General features: G+C 38.8%; 1 protein-coding gene across 1 annotated transcript in view; it reads right to left on the reverse strand.

Moving 5' to 3' along the window:
• The window catches only part of GMPS (guanine monophosphate synthase), a gene marked incomplete at its 5' end in the record, with an annotated part of 43,413 nt that overhangs the window by 9,426 nt on the left and 11,047 nt on the right, over positions 1 to 22,940 (reverse strand). Inside the window, 10 exons of the mRNA XM_023733843.1 lie at positions 2 to 110; positions 3,864 to 3,989; positions 6,572 to 6,687; positions 9,059 to 9,164; positions 11,257 to 11,430; positions 11,939 to 12,090; positions 14,607 to 14,772; positions 15,012 to 15,205; positions 18,304 to 18,407; positions 22,450 to 22,547. Coding sequence (XP_023589611.1) covers positions 2 to 110; positions 3,864 to 3,989; positions 6,572 to 6,687; positions 9,059 to 9,164; positions 11,257 to 11,430; positions 11,939 to 12,090; positions 14,607 to 14,772; positions 15,012 to 15,205; positions 18,304 to 18,407; positions 22,450 to 22,547 — 1,345 coding nt within the window. The remainder of the gene's footprint in view (position 1; positions 111 to 3,863; positions 3,990 to 6,571; positions 6,688 to 9,058; positions 9,165 to 11,256; positions 11,431 to 11,938; positions 12,091 to 14,606; positions 14,773 to 15,011; positions 15,206 to 18,303; positions 18,408 to 22,449; positions 22,548 to 22,940) is intronic.

Raw genomic sequence — 22,940 nt, forward strand, 5'->3', positions numbered from 1 at the left:
ATGTTGTGGCACATGCGAGGGATGAGCCTGGCCAGGAAAATAAGAGACTCCCAGTCAATCTGGTCTTTACTGGAGATCCCACACACGTAGCTGTAGGAACGACAGTCACCCTGAAACAGAAATAAAGTCCATTGCTTTTAATGCCTTTACTGAATGTAAAAGATGGGCTGGAAAGTATTTTGTGCACAGTGACACCATTAAGAGTAATTTTTTGTCTTTATGAACAGAAACGTAGTGTTTGAATAAAAATAGACACTGGCTAGTCCTTCTCCAATGATATAAATGAATCCCAAATTAAATCTTACCAAACTGGTTCAGACATAAAGAAAGTGTCGTGATAAATTCAAGAGTTTATTTACTATATGCCAGAAGCCCACTGAAGCTTCATTCCTAATACCTGCCCAATGGGAGACAGCCAGCGGACCTGATTCAGCAGACAAGATCTGCCCATATTTATTGTGTGGAGAAAGGATTCTTAACTGGGGGACTGGAAAATAATTTTATAAACATTTACTTACCAATTTATTTAAAAGTGAGCTAAAAAACTAATTTAAAAATAAGTTAATAAAAGTGGTAAAAATATTGTTTAATCCTATAGATTTATTTCAATAAGCCCAGATAAAAATCATAATTAGTATAGCAGTGAAGTTTATTTTCTTAATACCAAAGTAAACCGTACTTGTAAAAAAAAAAAAAAAAAAAAAAAAAACCAAAATGCATTACATTTAAAAAGAAAATCTGCTTATTAAAGTAATCAAACTAAACTTAAAAGCAATTTAAAAAGTAACAGTCATTTAACTACCTAGAATGTCAGGTACTGAGAATATGGTAATTCAGAGTATTTGAATACAAATTTAATACTGTCTATCAATATTTTAAATGTGCATCCTCTTTAATCCAGGAAAATCATCCTACAGAAATACATGAGTAACTGCTCAAAAAAAGAGGATATCCTTGCTGAAAGGCCTGTAATGATGAAAAATCTGGAATGGTTCAGCAAATAACGGCATAGCCAGAAGTGGAAGATGGTGATGCAGCAGTTAAAAACAACAGTTTAAGCAAGGAGAATGAAGAGAGCAGGATACAAGGAAAAGGTTAGTCCAAAGGACTAAGGGACCACAGCTACCAAGGCCTCCACCAGACTGAGTCCAGTACAGCTAGATGGTGCCTGGCTACCACCACTGACTGCTCTGACCAGGATCACAACAGAGGGTCCTGGACAGAGCTGGAGAAGGATGTAGAACAAAATTCTAACACACACAAAAAAGACAAGATTTACTGGCCTGGCCATACTCTGGAGAAACCCTGAAAGTATGGCCCCCAGACACCCTTTTAGCTCTGTGGTAAAGCCACTCCGAGGTTCACCGTTCAGCCGGGGAATGGACAGCTCCATAAAACAAAATGGGACTAATGAGGCACAGCAGTCCAGGGACAAGGACTAGAAGGCAGAAGGCGACAGGCAAGCTGGTGATAGGGAACCCAAGGTTGAGTAAGGACAGTGTTGACATGTAGTGGGGTTCTTAACCATTGTCATAGAGCAATATGTGTACTAACTGTTTACTGAGAAACTATTTTGTTCTGTAAACCTTCATCTAAAGTGAGAATAGCAGCACAACTGGAAGAATGTAATCGATGTCACTGAATTGGACAAGTAGAAATTTTTGAAGTGGTGTATCTTCGGCTATGTGCATTATCACCAAAAAAAAAAAAAGTCCTCCAAGGTCAAGAAGGTAGAGTGTTGACATGTCGTGGGGTTGTTAATCAATGTCATAAAACAATATGCGTACTGACTGTTCAATGAGAAACTATTTGTTCTGTAAACCTTCACCTGAAGTACAATTTAAAAAAATTAAAAAAAAAAAACAACAACAGTCTACTTGTAATGGTGTGGGAAAAATAAGATGTTTACAATTTTCAGTTAAAACAAAAACGGTGTGCATCTATTCTCAACCTGCTTTTGTTTCTTTTTAAAATAAGTGTTTCCGGAGGCACACACATAAAACTTAACTAGAGACAAAGAACAGGCGGAATTACTTTTTAGATGTAATGCATTTTGATTTTTTTTTTTTTTAACACGTACAGTTTACTCTGGTATTAAGAAATTAAACTTCACTGCTATACTAGTTATGATTTTTATCTGGGTTTGGAAGGGTCTCAGCTTCAAAGGCCAGAGACACTAAAGTTAGGTATCGCACAACGAAAGAAACTTTTATTTTGGTGGGAAGAGTAGTGGAGTCTGAATATGTTCCATTTTTAAAAAAGAAATCACAGGTCCAACAAATTATATTACCTTAAACAACAATTTATAAGAGGCATTATGTGTTAACACTTCATTCAGGGGAGGGGGAGCTAGTTTAATTCAGTTCTGTGCCTAGGAGTTAGCATACACAGTTGGAAGTTCTCTATAATAGATCTACTTACGATTAAGAAAACTTTTAAAAGTAAAATAATCTGTCTGCATGTCTATTTTTATATAGTAGGGTAATATCTAAGGAGCTCTGGTGGCATGATGGTTAAAAGCTCAGCCGCTAACCAAAAGGTTGGCGATTCAAACCCACCAGCCGCTCCTCGGGAGAAGATGTGGCAGTCTGCGCTTGTAAAAGTGACAGCCTTAGAAACCCTATGGGGCAGTTCTACTCGGTCCTACAGGGCTGCTATGAGTCGGAATTGACTTAACGGCAAACGACAGGAAGGTAGTATCTGTCTGTAAATATCACAGCAAATATCAAAATGAATGTATATGATAAATGAGATTACTCAAAACCACTGAGGAAAAAAATATTTCTACAGTTCTAAGAAGAGTTACTTCAGTAGTGATTTGAAAGCAGCTTAGCACATGACACTGTACCCAGCCTTGAAAAGAAGGCACGGATGAGTTCTGTAACCAAAACAGCTGGCGTTATCGTTTTCATGAACTAAAACATTTTAGGTTTGTTTAATCTTGTTTTGTTTACGGACAGATCTACATACATTCAGGAAAAAGGAATTTAAACTGCACAACTCTGATTCATACATTTAGGAAAATAAGCTTATTTAAGTTTTAAGCTTTTAAAAAAGGAACGTTACTTTCCATATATGATTCCACTTTAAGAGGCCACTAGAAATATATCATACCACTTTGAGTTGAATTATATCTTTCCTAGTTTCCATTTAACTATAAGCTCTAAATAACAGAAAAGAAACCCTAGTCTTCTCTACCCTCCCAAGCTTTTTTCCCCAGAAACTCATTTGAGGATCATATAAACAAAAGAGAACTTAATGTAATCATTTTATGAACAGCATTTCGAAAGTGAGAACTACATCACTCCCACATGCTTCTACAATTGGAAAGGCAGAGGTATAAATACAAACATGTTGGTTAGACATCATCGCAGCTAAGAGAAAGAACATATTGCAGAAGCAGAGAACACTGGTGTAGGGAACACATAAGCTGAGAACAAACCCTAAATGGTCTAACATCTTCATCTGGCGGCTTTTCTGCAGTTACAGACTTCTAAAGCCACAGTGTATTTCACAGATAGAAGATAAATGAAGACATGCTTTCATGGTACCTGCCCCTCCCAGCGGAAGCCAGCCAGCCAACCCTACAGCAAATGGTTCTTTTAATTTTTACTTCTGGTTAGAGTTGACGTATGTTCCAAAACTACAAAATCTCAGCCTGAATATTTAGTTCCTGTAACCTTATTAACTCCATCAACATTCTAGAAAATAGTGCCTTCTTACTTTTCTAAACTTGATGTATACACGTTCATATTTCACTTTGCTACATCAGCCACTTCCAGCCTGTCATTCCTATCTCAGTATCAGTAGAAAGAAGCAAAGCACGAAATGTTGTCACAGGTCAGTGACTACACACAACTCACCTGCACACCCACGGTTTTAATTGGCAGCAGGAAGGCATTCAGGGAATGCAGGCTGGTAATCTGCATCAGCTTCTCCTGATCCTCTTCTGTTGTACAGGCTTTGACTCTCTGTAGCAAAGTATGTGGCTGAGAAAACCAGAGATGTTTCTTCAGGTTTCCAGAAATGAGGCATTCACTCTTTTCATATCTATTAACTACGTACCTTATGCGTCTACACTCACTGGTGTATAGCAGTAGATCCTACTTCATACCTACTTGATTTGTACGTGCTATGCAGTATACCAGAAATTCATTCATGAGGGCTAGGGCTGTGAAGCAGTTAGAAAATCTCAGGATAAGAACTACAGATTAGATTCACATACATCCAGGCTTTAATCCTCTGTCACCAGCAACATGATCCCTCATCTGAATCAAACCCTCTCCTTATCTCCAATAATACTCTGGGTCACAGAGTCAATTTTGTCTGAAACCAATACAGATCCACCAACTTCTCTTTCTGGTTTCTCATCAGCCTAGTATGTTTTATCATTCTTTTACTTTCACTCTATAGGGAGGCATTGGGAATGTCTCTTGTAAACAGAATGTTTTATTTTTTAACTTAGTTGGACAATCTATATCTTAACTGGAGAGATTAGTCATTTTAATTAATTTTGGGTTAATAATATGGCTGAATTTCATTCTACTGTCTTACTCCATACTTTCTATTTGCCTCACTTTTTATGACTTATTCCTTGACGTATTCTGGATTGATGAATTCCCTCAGCTCACTTCTTTCTCCTTTACTGGGTCTGACGTTAAACTGTTTGTCTTTTAGTAGTTCCCGTTTAGTATTAACATGCATACTTAACACAAGAGACTTGATGTCTGTCCTCCCTGCAAACAGTAAAAGCATCTTTGAATACCTGAACTCCAATCAGCCACCTTTTTGGCTTATGTGCTATTTTGGCTATACCTAGTTATATATTTTTAAATAAATACCAAATATTAGAGGTATAAAACATTTCTACTATTTTATACAGTCCATGTTTGTTTCCATTTTACCCATGTGTCATTTTACATTTCTTGTATCTCAGATCTTCCTCCTGTGATCTTTTTGCTGCTCCTTCCTTAAGTCAATCCTTTAAAACAGTGGTTCTCAACCCTAGCTGCATACTCACATTACCTGGGATGCTCAGATCCCACCCCAGACTAATGAAATAATTTCTGAGGAAACGGGACCCAGGCGCAGTAGACTTCAGAAGATGCCCAAATGATTCTAATACACAGTCAGGCTGAGAACCACTGCTTTTAGTTCCTTAAGGAAGGGACTGTTGGCTGTAAATGCTGTTTGTCTGAAAATGTCTTTATTTGGCACCCTAGCTCATAAAAGAAAGTTTAGTTAGAAATCTAACAGCAGTTGACAATTATTTTCTCTTAGCATCGTGAAGTCTTGCTGCATTTACTGCTGCTTTCAGAGCTACCAGACATTCCTTCTGGGTAATGGATCTTTCTTTTATGACTGCTCTGCCTCTGGCAGTTGGCAGCTTCACTGAGGTACGCCTGCTAGGCCTCTAATTTATTTCCTTTATCCTGCTTGGGATGTGTTATGTTTCCCGTTTGAAGACACTCAAATACAGTAGAGTCAACTTTCTCATTCTATCCTCTGCCTCCATGACTCCTAACCTCTTCTATCCATATTTTCTCTTTGATGCTTTGCTCCAATTTCTAGATAATTTCTTTACATCTGTCTTCCAGTTCACTAATTCTTTACTGGTTTTTAATTTCTAGCTGTTTTCATCTTTAAGACTCAACTGTTTTCTTTTTCAAATCTGCCTGGTCATTTAGTCTCTTACACTTTATTCTTATTATCAATAGCTTCTTTTATTTCTATTCATTTTACATCCTCTATCTGCTAATTCCAGTATCTGAAGTCTTTGAAGGTGTGGTTCTGCTACTGTTTCTACTAACTCTCATTCATGGTATAGTAAATCTATACTTGTTCTGTAATTTTTTTATTGTAAGTTCATATTTGTGAGAACTCTTATGAAAATTCTTTGTGGCCAGATGAAGATACTCCAGAGAAAATTTACACTGCTTCTTTCCTGACTCTTGCAGAAGCACTATCAACCCAGGTCCTTTAAATTAAAATTCTTAGCCTACAGTTTTTTCGGATCATACAGATTATGAATTTAGGCCCCAAATCACAGAAGGAGTGGGAGACTTTTCCACTCAACCTCGATTTGGAGCCAAGGTGGTGCTGAGTGTGAAGATCTCTGATCCAGGCCCAACCCTTCAGGGACCTGAAGTCTCATGTTCAGACACCTGTCATGAACTGAATGGTTCAAACCAAGGTTCTCGACCACAGAGGATTAGCACTTGCCCTCAGAAGAGCAGACGGCTTTAGCTCCCAATTCGTTTCTGGCTTAAAACATTCCCTTACTTTCTTGCAATACATACGGAAAGTGTTTTAAAATACTTTACCGAGCTTTTTGAGGTAATTCAGGATATACTGTCTGTTACATGACTGGAAAATAGACATTAGTATTTAAGAGTCTGTTAACTACTTTCATGACAGTCATTTCAAAAGTTAAATTTTCTGAATTTTCAAATAATGAAACCCTAACAAATTCACTGTAAATACTTGCATAAAACAAGAATCCATTCAGTATTTTAGACTAGCCATGTCTTTTTATAACTTCTATAATGTATAAATTCATGCAAAGCATAACCTTTTTAACACTTGCAGAAAAATCAGCTACGATTTTCAAAATATTGTTGGTTTCGGGAAAGTCCTTACAAATATAAGGTTCTTCGGCACAGATTACTCTGATTGCCAGGCCAGGACCTAAAGATAAGAGTAACAATGGTACTTAACGCAGTTACATTTAACTTAAAATTTAAACACAAAAATGCCAATATTTCCAAAATATGAAATCCTTCCAAAATTAAAATCCATCTGCCATCATAGTTAATAAAGTTTCTTAATGTGTTTAATTTTGAATGTAGCTATTAGTTTCCCACCCAACTCAACATTTTCTAGAATGCTTCCATTCTATCAGCATCACTGATTTCTATCTCCTGCTTTTGATAGCACATGTCTTATCACAAAATTCTCCAATCAGTATCTGTAATTCACAATATGTGCCTATCTAAAAGTTTTTATTAAGGAAATTCTCAAACATACATAAAAGTAAAGAGAACAGTATAACTAACCACCTTATATCCATCACCCAGCTTATAACCATCAACCTAATTTTAGGAAAAGTAGTACGCTGTTTAAAAAAAAAGAAATCAGAAAATAATAAAAGGGTGTTTTAATTTCAAAAGATGTGAACTAGTATTTCTACTTTACCAAATAATTAAAACAATAAAAACAGGAAGTATGCATGCATCCAAGAAAAACTGGATTCTGCTGCTTTACTAGAACAATAGAAAAGACACATTTACTACTGTAATAAAAATATCACTGGAGATGCCTGGATTATAGATAAAATTCTAGCCATGTCCATTAATTCCTGTCTTATTCCGCATCTTTAGAATAAACAACTTACTTAAGACAGTTTGCCTAATTTATTTTTAAAGCAGCAAACCCTTTTTGACAAAGAAATCTCACATGATAAAAAAACTTGACAAAAAATAAAATCAAGTCTAGCTGAAGTGAGGATTGAGCACCTAGAACTACTTGGCCTCCCTCCATTACATGTACAGACCATCCCTTTGCCAACACACAGGTTAGGGATTGATCTTACATTACTAGATTTGAAGTTTACTGACACAGACAAGTGCCCATCACCACATGGGTTACACACTGATAACAGAATATGGAGGCAGTTACGGTGGTGAAGAGTACAAGCTCTGAGGTGAGATTACTGGGCCCTGAATCCTGGCTCCACAACATCTAAGCTGCATAACTTTTGGCAAATTTTCACCTCAGAGCCTAAGTGTTCTCATCTGTAAAAGCAGGGTAACAGCTCTTTCATTGTGAGGATAAAATAAGACAACATATGTAAAATGTTTAGCAACATGTCTAGCACGTAGCAAGTACTCAAGAAATGTTAGCTATTACTGTTTTTTACTTTAATTATCCATTCTCTCAACTCATGACCTAATTACTATTGTAGAGAGCTAAAACTTGAAGGGTAAGACTTGCCCAACAAAAACATGGTTTTGATCAGACTGGACTGTGGGACATAAAATGATACTCAAAGAGTCTGCTTCTTCTTAGCTCAAGTAGATACATGAGACTAAATGGGCAGCTTCTGTCAGAAGGGGATATGAGAAGGCAGAGAGGGTCAGGAGCTGGTTGAATGGACATGGGAAATCAGGGGTGGAGAGGAGGAGTGTGCTGTCACAGTATAGGGAGAGCAATTAGGGTCACATAACAATGTATGTATAAATTTCTGTATGAGAGACTAACTTCAAACGTAAACTTTCACTTAAAGTACAACAATAAACAACAACAACAACAAAAACAAAAAAACACGGTTTCTGTGGGACTCTTCGTCCAAACTTTAAACAAATACTGCCTCTACTTGGTTTTCTAAGTGACAACAGGTGGCTATTTAAATTGAGTATCTTCCCTCTATTTACTCACAAATTACATACAACATTGTGCAAGGAGTGGTTCATTACGTTGCACAAGTCAGTCGTATGATACGAAGTTCAAAGAATAAAGCTTTAATAATTATTTCTTCCACAGAATGTATCACAGGACAGTAGAAAGAACATGCAATTCTTAGCTCTACCACTAAGAAATGTATGACAATATTATTAAAATGCCTTGGTTTTCTCATCTGATGAGAATGCTATATATACTACACTCCCAGGGATGGTTTAATATCTAAATACAAATTCCATGGAAAATGACTTTTACACAAACCAAAAATCAAACTCATTGCCGTTGAGTCGATTCCAACTCATAGCAACCCTACAGGACAGAGTAGACCTGCCCCATAGGGTTTCCAAGGAGCAGCTGGTAGATTCAAACTGCTAACCTTTTGGTTAGTAGCTGAGCTCTTAACCACAGTGCCACCAGGGCTCCAAGTAAAGTATATACAGTAGGCACTAAAAAGAATGTTTATTCCTCACCCACCCTCTCTTTCCTCTCATGTTACATATCTTCCTGAGATGACAAACCACTTCTAATCTGTCTGCACCAGTTTTTCTTCAACATGAAGTCATACGACAATCAAACGGAACTCATTCATATCCCTTACCTGGAAATGGATGTCTGGAAACTAACTCCTCTGGAAGTCCCAGCTCTCTGCCTAAAGTCCTCACTTCATCTTTATGAAAGTCTTTCAGAGGCTCTATTACTTTTCCCTACCAGGAGAAAAAACCCCATCAATACAAATTTGTAGCCAACATGACATAGAAAACAAAGCATAATAAATTATTGGCTTTTCCTATTGTCTCTTTCCTTGGATAAAAACAAGAGAAAAAAATGACCGATTGCTTCAACTAAACAGTTTATTTTCAAAATAAAGACCAATACATTGCCGAAATGTAAACATAGCCACTGCAATCTCAGAATACCCTTAGAACTTCACATAGCACCAAAATAGTGTTTATTAAGAAATGTAAGAATAATAAGAGCAATTTCTATGACAGAGTAGAAAAAAGTAGCAGTAAAATGTATCTTTTAAAGTATTTTCTCTGATGTGGTTATGAGGAATTAGACAAATATTTTATTGGTCTTCTTTTCTCTTTAAAACATATTTTAAATATAACAGACCAGAGCAAACTTACCCCGTTATGGACTGAACTGTGTCCCACAAAAATATGTGCTGTAAATCCTAACCTCTATGCCTGTGGTGGAAACCCTGGTGGCATAATGGTTAAGTGCTACGGCTGCTAACCAAAAGGGCAGCAGTTCAAATCCACCAGGCGCTCCCTGGAAAACTCTACGGACAGTTCTACTCTGTCCTATAGGATCGCTATGAGTCGGAATCGAGTCAACGCAACGGGTTTTTTACGGGTTATGCCTGTGGTTATAATCCCACTTGGGAATGAGTTGTCCGTATTATGTTAATGAGGCAGGGTTAGTGTGGGGTATGTCTTGAATCAATCTCTTTTGAGATATAAAAGAGATTAAAAAAGCAAGCAAGGAAGCAGAGATAGGGGAAGAGAGATGCCAAGCCATATGAAGATCACCCAGGAGCAGAAGCTCAGAAGAGACAAAGACCTTCCTCCAGGGCTGACAGAAAGAGAAAGCCTTCCCCTAGAGCTGGTGCCCTGAATTTGGACTTCAAGCCTCCTAAACTATGAAAAAATAAATTTGTTTGTTAAAGCCATCCATTTGTGGTGTTTTGGTTACAGCAGCGCTAGATAACTAAGACACCCGCCTTCTCTGATCTAGTTTCCATTAGAACACAAGGCAACGAGAAAATATCATATTAGTGTTTCAGAATTAAAACTCTCCAAATGATACCATCAAGAAAGTGAAAAGACAAACCACAGAATGGGAGAAAATATTCGCATATTACATATCTGATAAGGAACTTGTAACCAGGATACATAAGGACTACTACAACTCAATAATAAAAAGCTAAATAAGCCAATTTAAAAACAGGGCAAATGATCTAAATAGACATTCTCCAAGAAGATACACGAGTGGCCAATAGGCACATAAAGCTGCTAAACATTATTAGCCAACAGAGAAATCAAAATCACGATGAGATAACACTTCACGTGCACTAGGATAACTTAAAAAAAAAAAAAACAGGTAATAACAAGAGTTGGTGAAGATGTGGGAAGACTAGAATCCTCATACACTGCTTACAGAAATGTAAAATGGTGCAGCCATTTTGGAAACTGTTTGGCAGTTCATCAAAATGTTAAAACACAGAATTACCCTATGACTCAGCAGTTCAGTTTGTAAGTATATACCCCAAAGAAATGAAAACATACATCCACAAAAGCTTGTAACAAATGTTCATAGCAGCATTACTAATAGCCAGAAAGTGGCAACAATCCAAATGTCCCTCAGCTGATGAACGGATAAATAAAAGGCGGTGTATCCCTACCATGGAATATTATTCGGCAACAGAAAGTATTAAAGCACTGATACATGCCACAACATGGATGACCCTTAAAAACATTACACTAAGTGAAAGCAGCCGCCAATCACAAAAAAACCACACACCACAGAATTCCATCTCTATGACTTGTCCAGAATAGGCAAATCTACAGACGGACAGTGGGGTGACGAAAATGTTCTAAAATGAGACTGTGGTGACCAGTGCACAATCCTGTGAATATACTGAAAACCACTGAATCGTACACTTTAAATGGGTGAACCGAATTTTGGAGGAATAAAAGCTGTTAGAAGGAAGGGAAGTTGGGAGGGACGGGGAAAGAAGGGAAACTATCCGTCTATCAACATTCTGGAAAAGCTCTCATTGTAAGTCTTTACCTCTTCTCTCAACTTTCTGATAAGCTCTGTGTCGTTGTGATGGGTTTTGATGAGTTCGGCTTTGCCACTGGCCACAAGGGATGCACTTTCAATGAGATCAGGCCGCAAGGTGCCCTGGGCAAGAAAAACTTCCTCTGGTTTCAGGTTCATTTCTCCAATTACTTCATTGGCGACCTGTAACCAAGGAGAGTAAAACAGCCTTTAACAATGAATCTTAAAGGAAAGCAGCAACATGTTATACTTCGAGCTAAATTTCTAAGAGCCTTTTTGTAATCTGACCAGGAGATGAGATCCACCAGCCCCTAAAATAAGCTCCTTTAGGAACATGGGCTCTAACATGACTCAAAAAGGTATGCAAACATCCCTTCGACAGTGACAGCGTCAAATCCAGCCATTGAAATACTCAAGGATTAAAGTCCAAAATCAACTGAAAACACCTATTCTTGAACAGTTAGAACAACAACAGCCTGCAACATAAGTATATGGGTTTTTTGCTTAAACATAAAACAGTTTCTACTGATCGATATTACAGCAGTAAACAATAAAACTCTCACCCCCTCCCCCCAAAAAAGAATCAAGATTCGTTAGAAGATTTGGTTATTTGCTGTAACGACCAGGAGAAACAAATACTAAAATTCTCATAAAAAATAGTGCACACTGAAGATATTAAGAAGAAAGACACCTTAACGAAAGTATCCCCAATGATTTTTCTTTTCTCCTCGGGACTTGTAGTCATATTTAACGTTTTGCTAATCCTTTTCCGTGGGGTTCTGTCTTCATCTGATATTGGCAGAGTTGTTGTTCCATTGTAGAAAGAATGAGCAGCATTTATTACTGAGGGAGAAGGGAAAAATGCACGTGTTAAATTACTAAGATAAATCACAGAGAACAGGTCAAGCTAGAGAAAGAAAATCTAAGTAAATCCTTTGATCTCCCCTCAGTTTGCCTACATATTCCAGAACTACCTGTAAACCATAATCCAGAGATTCCAGATTTGGGCATTCATGAAACTTTGTTCTTTTAAGAATCCCATTGCATTCAATGATCAAAGGCAATGAAATCACAGAGTATGCTGGCTGCTTCTCCTCTGGTCAGCGCTCCACAAGTGCAACAAAAAAAGTCACAACTGCTCTGACAGGGATCACAACAGAGGGTCCTGGACAGAGTGGGAGAAAAATGTAGAACAAAAGTCTAACTCACAAAAAAAGACCAGAGTTACTGGCCTGACAGAGACTGGAGAAGCCTCCAGAGTATGGCCCTCGGACACCCTTTACATCAGTAATGAAGTCACTCCCAAGGTTCACCCTTCAGCCAAAAACTAGACAGCCCCATAAAACAAAATGAGACTAACGGGACACAACACCCCAGGGGCAAGGACTAGAAAGCAAGAGGGTATAGGAAAGCCAGTAATAGGGAACCCAAGTTCGAGAGGGGAGAGTGTTGACATGTTGTGGGGTTGTTAACCAATCTCATAAAACAATATGTGTACTGTTCAATGAGAAACTATTTGTTCTGTAAACCTTCATCTAAAGCACAATAAAATTAAAAAAAATAAACCAAGAAAAAAGTCTCAAGAAGCACAGCCCCAGGGATTGGAAAGCAATGGTTCACACACAGGGTTATCAGAGTCCTCCTGCAAACTGCACGCTGACTAGCCTCTTGAAGGGCTGATGTTTATGAACATGAATCTAGCCATCCTTGGCTGTCCTTTTATACATAATCTGACCCAAATCTCCAATTGGTAGTGAAGTTCAACAATTGGTGGGCTTCGCCATAAGATGTCAAGACAGCTGGCTATTTCACTGGGGGACTCCAATGAATTTGTAGGTTTTTCTCTTATGCTGGTCAATTACCCCAGAGAAAATACTTCCAATCTCCTGCTTAGCAATCTGGTAACCGAACAGAAAGAGTGTGTGAGTGTGTGCGTGTGTGTGTGTGCGCGCGCGCACTGGACGTGGTTAAGAGGCTCAATTATTACTTAACGCTACTATTCTGAATGCAGAACCTTACCCTGCCCTCAACTGGGCCTGGCACTGGTTTGCTAAGTCTAGGGCCTCACTTTTGGCCTCTCTAGAGAACAGACCTACAGTCTTCTACTGGGGAGGGATAGTTTGTTCCCATGTTATGGAAAAGATCTGTTTCTCAGATTTTCAACAAATTCCTGTTTCAGGCTCCCTCACAGACCCCTGCCCCAAAAGGAACCCAATGCTTCCAATTCCTGAGCCTTCCTAGAATTCTGCAGCACAAATCAGCTTGCTCTTTGTGAACTTTACCCAACAAGGTTTCAGCTTCCTCCATTCTATCATGTCAGTTACCAGGGACAGATCTAGGTGTTTATAGGGCCTGAAACTTTGCCAATGTGGAGGCCTACTTCAACAAAAAAAGCATATTAGGAATTTTAAAAATCACAAGTTACAGTGGAATGGCTAACTGCAAATCACATATACACCACTAAACCCAAACTCAATGCATCCGCAACTCAACGTTTTCTTAGCCTGATCCCTGCAATGCCCACAGCCACCCCAACGCCACTGAGACGTTTACTAACGACCTTTAAAAAAAGGGACGACATACTCTTCACCACCCTTCTCTGTATAAGCCCTTCTGTTTGCAAAACCATCTGTGTACCTACTATACTTGTTACAGGAAGGCCTGTGTATTCTCCTGCAAAAATAATACCATGGAATAGGGTTGTTGTGGTTGTTAGGCGCTGACAAGTCAGTTCTGACTCCTGGTGATCCTACAGAACGGAGCACAACTGCCCCCTAGGGTTTCCAAGGGGCGGTTGGTGGATTTGAACTGCCGACCTTTTGGTTAGCAGCCAAGCTCTTAACCACTGCGCCACCAGGGCTCCATGGAATAAGGTAGGAAAAAATAATTTAAAAAAGAATGACTAGAGGAGAACAGAATGGTAGCTGAAAAATGAAAACGTACTGATCTAATTAAAAAAAAAAACTGCCATCAAGTCAATTCCGATTCATGGCAGCCCCATGTGTGCCAGAGTAGAACTGTGCTCCACAGGGTTTTCAATGGCTGATTTTTCAGAGGTAGATCACCTGGGCTTTCTCTTCCAAAGTACCTCTGGACAGGCGCAAACCTCCACCTTCTGGTTAGCCGCCAACCACGTTAACCATCTGTACCACCCAGGGACTCCAAAGGATAACATCAGCAGTGACCAAAAATGTCAGCATCTATACTGGGACTCCTCTTGAGGCAAAAGTCATTTTAATGTATATATAAAAAAAAATTTCAACCTTTAGCCTACTGTGAAACAATGACTGATCAAGGGAATTGTGCTCAATCGAACAAGTCCTGACACGCAAATTCACTTTCCTCAAGTTCATCAATACCTTTGACCTGAATGCCAAGCTTTTTGAGGGCTTCTTCTACAGACTGGCTTTCTCGTTTTCTCATGAAGCCATTGTCAATGTGCACAGCAATAACTTGATCTTGGTTCAAAGCACGATTCAGCAAAGCTGTACAAACCGTTGAGTCTACTCCACCACTGAGTAACACCTACAGAGTGAAATCAAAAGAAAAATCAATTGAACAGAATAAACAAAAAGGGAATTAAAAACTATTAAACTGTTTCCTAAAAGCATTGTTTGTATCAAAGGTATATCTGGTAACCAAAAAAGCACTCTGAAACAGTCCAACTCACCAGTAAACATTTACGGGCTGTGTTAAAGAACCCGGCTCTGCGTTCTAACATTACTGACGTAAATTTATAAACCTCCAGACAACAAACTGCTTACCAAAACTTTTGATGTGCCTACTCTGTCTTTGATCTCTCGAATGCACTCAAGCTCCCTGTTCTGCACGGTGAAGGTCCCACTGCACCCTGTTATGTCATAGAGGAAGTTCTTCAGTATTACTTTCCCATTTTCTGTAAGGCCAACTTCAGGATGGAACTGTACTCCATATAATTTTTTAGTTTCATTTGCTATACCTTTACAGAGAAAATAATAGAAAAATTAAAAAATTTCATTTTGAAAACACTGAATGAAAAATCCCAATGATTACTCATAACTTTCTTCCCCTATAAACGTTAAAATTGATACAGTAGTGGATTTCTAGTCACAGGAAAAAAGACAGATAATACAAAAGGGCATTGCCATAACCTTTCTTTGTAAAGGTTTTTTTTAACATAGCGATTAATGAGCTGTAAGACAGTGCGTTAAACCCCACTGAGCGATTATTTCACAGAACGCTCACTTCTTCTCCACCCAGGCTGCCTCAAGGGCCTTTTCTACCAAATGCAATGAGAACCCAATTTGGGTTCTCAGGTTCCACACGGCTCTCACAAGCAACGTGCAGCTTTTCAGCCTACCAATTTTCTGTATTAGAGGACTCTCATATACCAGACCTGTCAGAACATTCTAAGTGTTTCTTTCTTGCTTATTATTAACCACAAGTATAGCTCCACTAACTTGAGTAATATGTTTATCAAATCATCGATTACCTACTAAGCAGTAGACATTAGGCTAGCTATTTTACACGCGCATTTAATACCTCTATTTTATGGCTCTGAGATGTTAAGGAAGTTGCCTAAACTCACAGCAAGCTAAATAGTTACATCAGGCCTGGGAGGCTCCCAAACTCACACTCACTCTGCTGCGCCACAGTACCTCACACTTCCTTTACTTGGCTTCCAGAACACCACTCTATCTTGGGTCACTTCTTTCACTGGCTGCTCCCTCTGAATCTTCTTTACTGGCCCCTCCTCATCTTGCCCACCTCTTTGGAAGTGGCCCAGATCTCAGCTCTCAAACCTCTTCTCTAAACACTCTAGAGTGACCTCATACTCTCACGGCTTTAAATACTACCATACGCTATCAAGAAGCCCTGCTGGCACAGTGGTTAAGAGCTCAGCTGCCAACCAAAAGGTCGGCAATTTGAATTCACCAGTCGCTCCCTGGAAACCCTATGGGGCAGTTCTACTCTGTCCCATAGGGTTGCTATGAGTCGGAACTGACTCGACGGCAACAGGTTTGGTTTATATGCTATTAAACCCCCATATTTATACCTCCAGTCCAGTTCTCCCCTCTGAAGTCCAGACTCATACATACAACTGCCTGTTCAACACCTTGATTTTAATGTCTAAGGAGGCATCACAAACTCTTTCAGTCTTCCCCATCAGGTAAACAGAACTTCATCCTCTGTTGCTCAGGCCAAAAAAACTTGAGTTAAAACTTGATTCTACATTCTACTCTCCTCCAAGAGCAAATCCTTTGTCTCTCCCTTCAAAACATATCAGAATCCAATCACTCCTCACCACTTCCACCTCTACCATCCTGGTCCAAGACACCACTGTGTCGCTCCTGATCACTGCAATGGATTTCTAGTTGGTCTCCCTGCTTCTGCCCTTGATCCCATCTCCTTCCTCCTCACTGTAGCCAGGGTGATCCTGAAATTACATCGTATCTCTCCCTTGTTAAAAATCCTGCCTTACTACAAGGAAGCCAAACTTTTTACAACGGCCTCAAGGGCCCTGCTTGTTCTGGCCCCCCACTAACTCTACGACCTTGTCTTCTACCACATTCCCTTCCTCACTCCATTCCAACCACGACAGTCTCTTTGCTGCTCCTCAAACATGGTCCCATCTCAGGAAATCTGCACTGGCTATCCTCTGCCTCAGGAGAAAGATGTGGCTGGCAGTCTGCTTCCGTAAAGATGACAGCCTTGAAGACTCCATGCGGCAGTTCTACTCTGTCCTACAGGGTCGCTGTGAGTCAGAATCGACTTGATGGCATGGGTTTTTTTAATGTTCTTCCCTCAAATATGCAGAGGGGTCAGTCACTTACTTCCTTCAGGTCCAGTGTCATCTTATAGGAATGCTTTCCCTGCATATCCTATATAAAATAGTAACAGCCCTAATCATACATGCATTCCCCAACACTTAGCCTCTTTCCTCCAGCTTGTTTTCTCAAAGCAGTCAAACACTCTCTGACGTATGGCAATTTCTGTTATCTGATTGTCCACTGTCTGTCTCCACCCAGCTAGAATGTTGAACAGGGATTTTTGTCTATTATTTGGCTCATTACTACTGTATCCTTGGCTCCTAGAACTTTGTTTGGCACATAGCAGGCACTCAAATATTTGTTGAACAAATAAAAATACAGAAATTAATCCACCACTGTTGATCTTTTATATGACGTAAAAACATTTCCGCATGAAAACTATTCTTGGCAATTCTATGTGAATGTGCTAGTCTGTTAAGTAACTAACTACACGCAGATTACTCGAACTCAGTTTAACATGACAAATCTTTTTTTCACTTATTATTAACGCTTGGCGTCTCAAACATAAACTTTATTGATAACCTCACTTTTTCGTTTCCTGATTTCTAGGATTAGCGATTATTTACACTTAGAGTAAGGAAGCCAAAAAATCAATTCTTCTTCCTCAAAAAAATAGAAAAACCAAAATAGTTTAGAACAAAGGTTGGCAAACTTTTTGGAAATGGCTAGTAGTAAATATTTTAGGTTTCGTGGGCCACATACCACCTCTGTCTTTTTTTTTTTTTTTTTTAATAACCCTTGAATAAATGTAGAAACTCCTGGACATACAGAAAGAAGATACAGGCTGGATGTGACCCACAGGCCACCGTCTGCCAACCCCTGCTTAAGAGAAATGTCCTGAGTGCTTAGCCTGGTGGTTTGCATAAGGATGAGGCACATCCTACGTGTACCTAAGAAAGACGTAAAAAGCAGGCAACTATGCATACACCATGGCAGGAAGACAGACAGTGCTCAGACTTTTTCTGAGTTTTAAGAGTACAGCTTTGTTACAGGTTTGAAAAACTTATACTAGGATGAACATTTTAAAAAATATTTCAGAGCAAAACAGTAAGTGGCTTCTGAATAATCCTTCTGATACTAAATTTCCTTCATAAATTAATGGCTGACTCCACCACATTTAGAATATCTTCAAAATATAATGAAAATCAAAAGCAGTACCTCATACAGAAACATATGCTTAGACTCTTAACATAATTTTCTTTAAAAAAAAAAGGGGGGGAACCCACAAAGTTTTTAGACTTCTCACCTGCTACAATGTTCCCAGAACGTGCCACAACCTTGAATCCATCGGCTACTTTGTCTACACTATCTCCATGTGTAAGCAAAACGATTTCTTCCTTCTGAAGGCCCCTAAACATGCAAAAATTAAAATGCAACAAATACCTGAAAGATATGGTTATTGGGTTCTTTTGCTTTAGAAATGTAAGTTGCCATACGTCTAGAACAGAAAAATAGAAAAAATCATGTAACAGTACAGCGTTGCTAGAATTTAAATTCATTCTGTCCATTATAAAAATAGAAAATTAAACCCCAAAAAATGCAATCTGTGAAAAGTGAAAATGGAAACAAATAAATATATGAAGTTCATATACCACACACACAAAAAGAAAAATGTCAAGAGACTCTAAAACAATAATTTCAGCATTGTATCTCTACTGGGATTCAACTCAAGAACAAAAGGCATTTCAAAGATCTTATACTTCACTCAATTGTAAGTCCCGCGCCATCCTCAATTGTAAGTCATGTTAGTAGTAACAGTAATACTGATAGCTATTTTGCGGCTATGATATGAATAGTACAGTTATTTGTATATTGTGTTGTTGTGCACTGAGTCAATTTTGACTAATATCAACCCTACAGGACAGAGCAGAACTGCCCCATAGGGTTTCCTAGGCTGTAATCTACAGGGTTCCTATGAGTTGGAATCATCTTGATGGTACATGTTTAATCTTCACGGGAGCAGATCTCCAGGTTTGCTCTCCCAGAGTCGCTGGTGGGCTCAAACCGCCCAGCTGTGGGTTAGCAGCCCAGCACTTAACCGCTGTGCCATCAGGGTTCCTTTTGGATATTGCAGGTTAAAACAAACAACTTATACAATTAGGAATCAAGATTTTCAGCTTACGAATAAGGAGATACCAAATCAAAAGAGATAAAAACCCTATAATCTTTAATTTTATTTTGAAATAATAGTATGCACTAATGATCTTGTTTTCTTCCTAAGAGAATACCTATTTCCTAAACCTCTCCATTGAAAAGAGCTACGAACAATGGCAACCCAGCAACAAGTTAGGCCTCTGTTGTTGCTGTTAGGTGCTGTTGAGTCAGTTTCGACTCACAGTGACCGTATCTACAACAGAACGAGACCCTGCCTGGTCCTGTGCCATCCTCGTGATTGCTGTTATGCTTGAGCCCGTTGTTCAGCCACTGTGTCAATCCATCTCATTGAGGGTCTTCCTCTTTTTTGCTGACCCTCTACTTTACCAAGCATGATGTCCTTCTCCAGGACTGATCCCTTCTGATAACACATCTAAAGTATGTGGAACATAGTGTCGCCATCCTTGCTTCTATGGAGCATTCTGGCTGTACGTCTTTCAAGACAGATTTGTTCGTTCTTTTGGCAGTCCATGGCATATTCAACATTCTTCACCAACACCATTACTCAAAGGCGTCAATTCTTCTTCGGTTTTCCTTATTAACTGTCCAGCTTTCACATGCATATGGGGCGAATGAAATGAAAATACCATGGCTTGGGTCGGGCGCACCTTAGTCCTCTAAGTGACATCTTTGCTTTTCAACACTTTAAAGAGGTCTTTTGAAGCAGACTTGCCCAATGCAATGTGTCTTTTGATTTCTGGACTGCTGCTTCCATGGGTGTTGATTGTGGATTCAAGTAAAATGAAATCCTTGACAACTTCAGTCTTTTCTGTTTATCATGATGTTTGCTTATTGGTACAGTGGTGAGGACTTTTGCTCCCCTGATGTTGAGGTGTAATCCACACTGAAGGCTGTGGTCTTTGATCTTCTTCAGTAAGTGCTTCAAGTCCTCTTCACTTTCAGCAAGCAAGGTTGTGTCACCTGCATGACTAAGGTTGTTAATGAGTCTTCCTCCAATCCTGATGCCCCATTCTTCTTCATACAGTCCAGCTTCTCAAATTATTTGCTCAGCATACAGACTGAATAAATATGGTGAAAGGATACAACCCTGACGTACACCTTTCCTGACTTTAAACTATGCAGTATCCTCTTGTTCTATTTAAATGACTGCCTCTTGATCTACGTACAGGTTCTGCATGAGCACAATTAAGTGTTCTGCAATTCCCATTCTTCGCAATGTTATCCATAATTTGTTAAGATCCACACAGTCAAATGCCTTTGCATAGTCAATAAAACACAGGTAAACATCTTTCTGGTATTCTCTGCTTTTAGCCAGGATCCATCTGACATCAGCAATGATATCCCTCATTCCACCTCCTCTTCTAAACCCAGCTTGAATTTCTGGTAGTTCCCTGTCATTGTACTGCTGTAACCGCTTTTGAATGATCTTCAGCAACATTTTACTTGCATGTGATATTAATGATATTGTTCAATAATTTCTATATTTGGGCGGATCACCTTTCTTTGGAAGGGGCATAAATATGGAGAGGTAGACCTCTAGTGCCCAACAAATTAATGGCATTTAAGAAAGAAGGAGGGAGAGCTATTACAGATTAAGAGAGATGTTAAGTGACGTTAAGTGAATGCAGTGTGCTCTTTTTCTGGACCCTGATTCAAACAAGTCAACTGTAAAAATATATTTTTTACATTACAGGAAAATCTGAGGACTACATGTTAAATAACATTAAGAAATCTAAAATTAAATTAAAAACAGATGTTTTAGGACTTTGGTGTTGCCATCACTGTTGTTCAGGATTAGTGCAGGTTGTAAGTCCCAGAATTTTGGCACTAGAAAAACAGGAAAAATGTAAATCTTAACCAGATCTTTACTTGTAAAGTCTCCTGTAATATTATACACCTTCCTTAACCATCAGCCAGATTCCTGAAGCGGTCTCAGGACTAGTACTGGAAGAAAGAGGAATGTTAGCAGCACCTCTCTGTCACAAAATGGAACAAGGATTGGATTTCAAATGTATTCTGGCAATGAACAGCTTCAGTTGGTAATATTATTTCATGAAACCTTAGCTGTTTTTTCTTATTAATATTCCTTTTAAAAGATGAGAATCCTTAGAAAGAGCTCTTCTATTTAATTCTGTCCTTCTTTCATGGTGTAGAAGAGTCAACCATAGCCAGTTTTAGGTAAACACTGGGATTGTATCTCCAATTCAGATAAAGTAAGATCGAGACTTGGATTTTTTCAAATTTCTGATGTGTCAAATTTGGAGTAAACCATTCATTAAAAATTAATTTGGGCACAAGTCAAGTATGCCTTTAAGAATATGTCAATATACTACATAAACCTGTAACTAAAAATAATCAGCACAGCTAAACGGAATGACGCTGTTAAGTCATTAGGTTTGCTCACTGACAACAGGCTGAATTTTCAGACTTAGTGGAGGTAGGGGAAAATGTAGTTTTAAAATAAAAATAAAATTCAGGTTTAAAAAAAAAAAAAAGGCAAGGGAGTAACTCCCCAGTAGTCTACCAAAGCGTTAAAAAATTCAAAAAAACAAAGAAGTGACTAAACATAAGGTTTCTGTCTTTCAGAAAATGGAATGAAAACTTAAGTTTTGTCATTTTTAAGCCAAGAAGATAAATGATTATTGAAAGCTAGAGAACAGCTCATTCATCAATTTTTAAAATAGATTAGAGCCATAGCCTGTTTAACACCAAGAAATAAAACAAACAATACATTCATTGTATTAAAAAGATTGTACACCGAAGTCCAGTTCTGCCTCACTACAGAGACGCTGAGGGGGAGGGAAACACAACACGTACTTAGTAAAGAGTCCAGCCAACGGGGGGCTTTCTAGGGACCCAGCAGGAAAGTGGTGGAGGAAGAGGCACGCGCAGGGCAGACACAGAGCAGTTTAAAACGTCAGCCATTCGCCATACCGGGCACACTAATGTACAGAATCACACTCCACCAGAGAGTGAAAAGGGAAATCTACAGATGGGAGCATCCCAGCTACAGTCCCATAGAGGGTGCCAAGACTGCACAGGTGCCTTCACGTTACTGCCTAAGTGCTTTCCTTATTCCTCATTAGCATCACTGTCCTCAGCTGACTTGACATTTAACTAGGAGGCATGTATGGTCACGGTCATTACACTTGTGGTCACTATTGTGGCCTTAGTCTTGCCTAAGAATTACAGAACCTCCAGTTTTACAGACTAATGGCACCACTTTACATGAGCTAATCCGCTGCCATTCTTCCTCATCTACAAGGAACCATCATACCTGAACAACGAACAGGTGTTATCCACACTAATGCTGAAGACTCCGTCTTCTCTAACAGTTTTTTTGTGAACCGTACCTCCAAATACTTTATTCATCATCTGTTCAAAGAGAAAATAAACTGATGTTAACAGAATACAGCCTAGAAAAACACCCAGTCATTTTCTTAGGCTGACTGAACAATTTCTATTACCTGTTTTCAGGATACCTGTTATATTTGTGCCCAAAACCCAAAGGGAGTTTAATAAACATAGATAAGCTAGCATTATTACCTATAATTATACAGTTATTAGGAGGCATGGTTATAAAACAAAACTGGATTAGAAATCTGACCTGAGATTAATTTCTGTTAATCATGGACAGATTTTCCATTTAGTGTACCTCAATCAATTCATCTGTTAAAAAGAGATTTCTTTAACACTTACATCTGAGTTTAATTTAAAAGCATTTTAAAAGACACTGTGAACTATTAAAACCTTAGAAAAAGCTAGGTG

This window comes from Trichechus manatus, unplaced genomic scaffold (genome assembly GCF_000243295.1).
Source record: "Trichechus manatus latirostris isolate Lorelei unplaced genomic scaffold, TriManLat1.0 scaffold00062, whole genome shotgun sequence".
Lineage (NCBI taxonomy): Eukaryota > Metazoa > Chordata > Mammalia > Sirenia > Trichechidae > Trichechus > Trichechus manatus.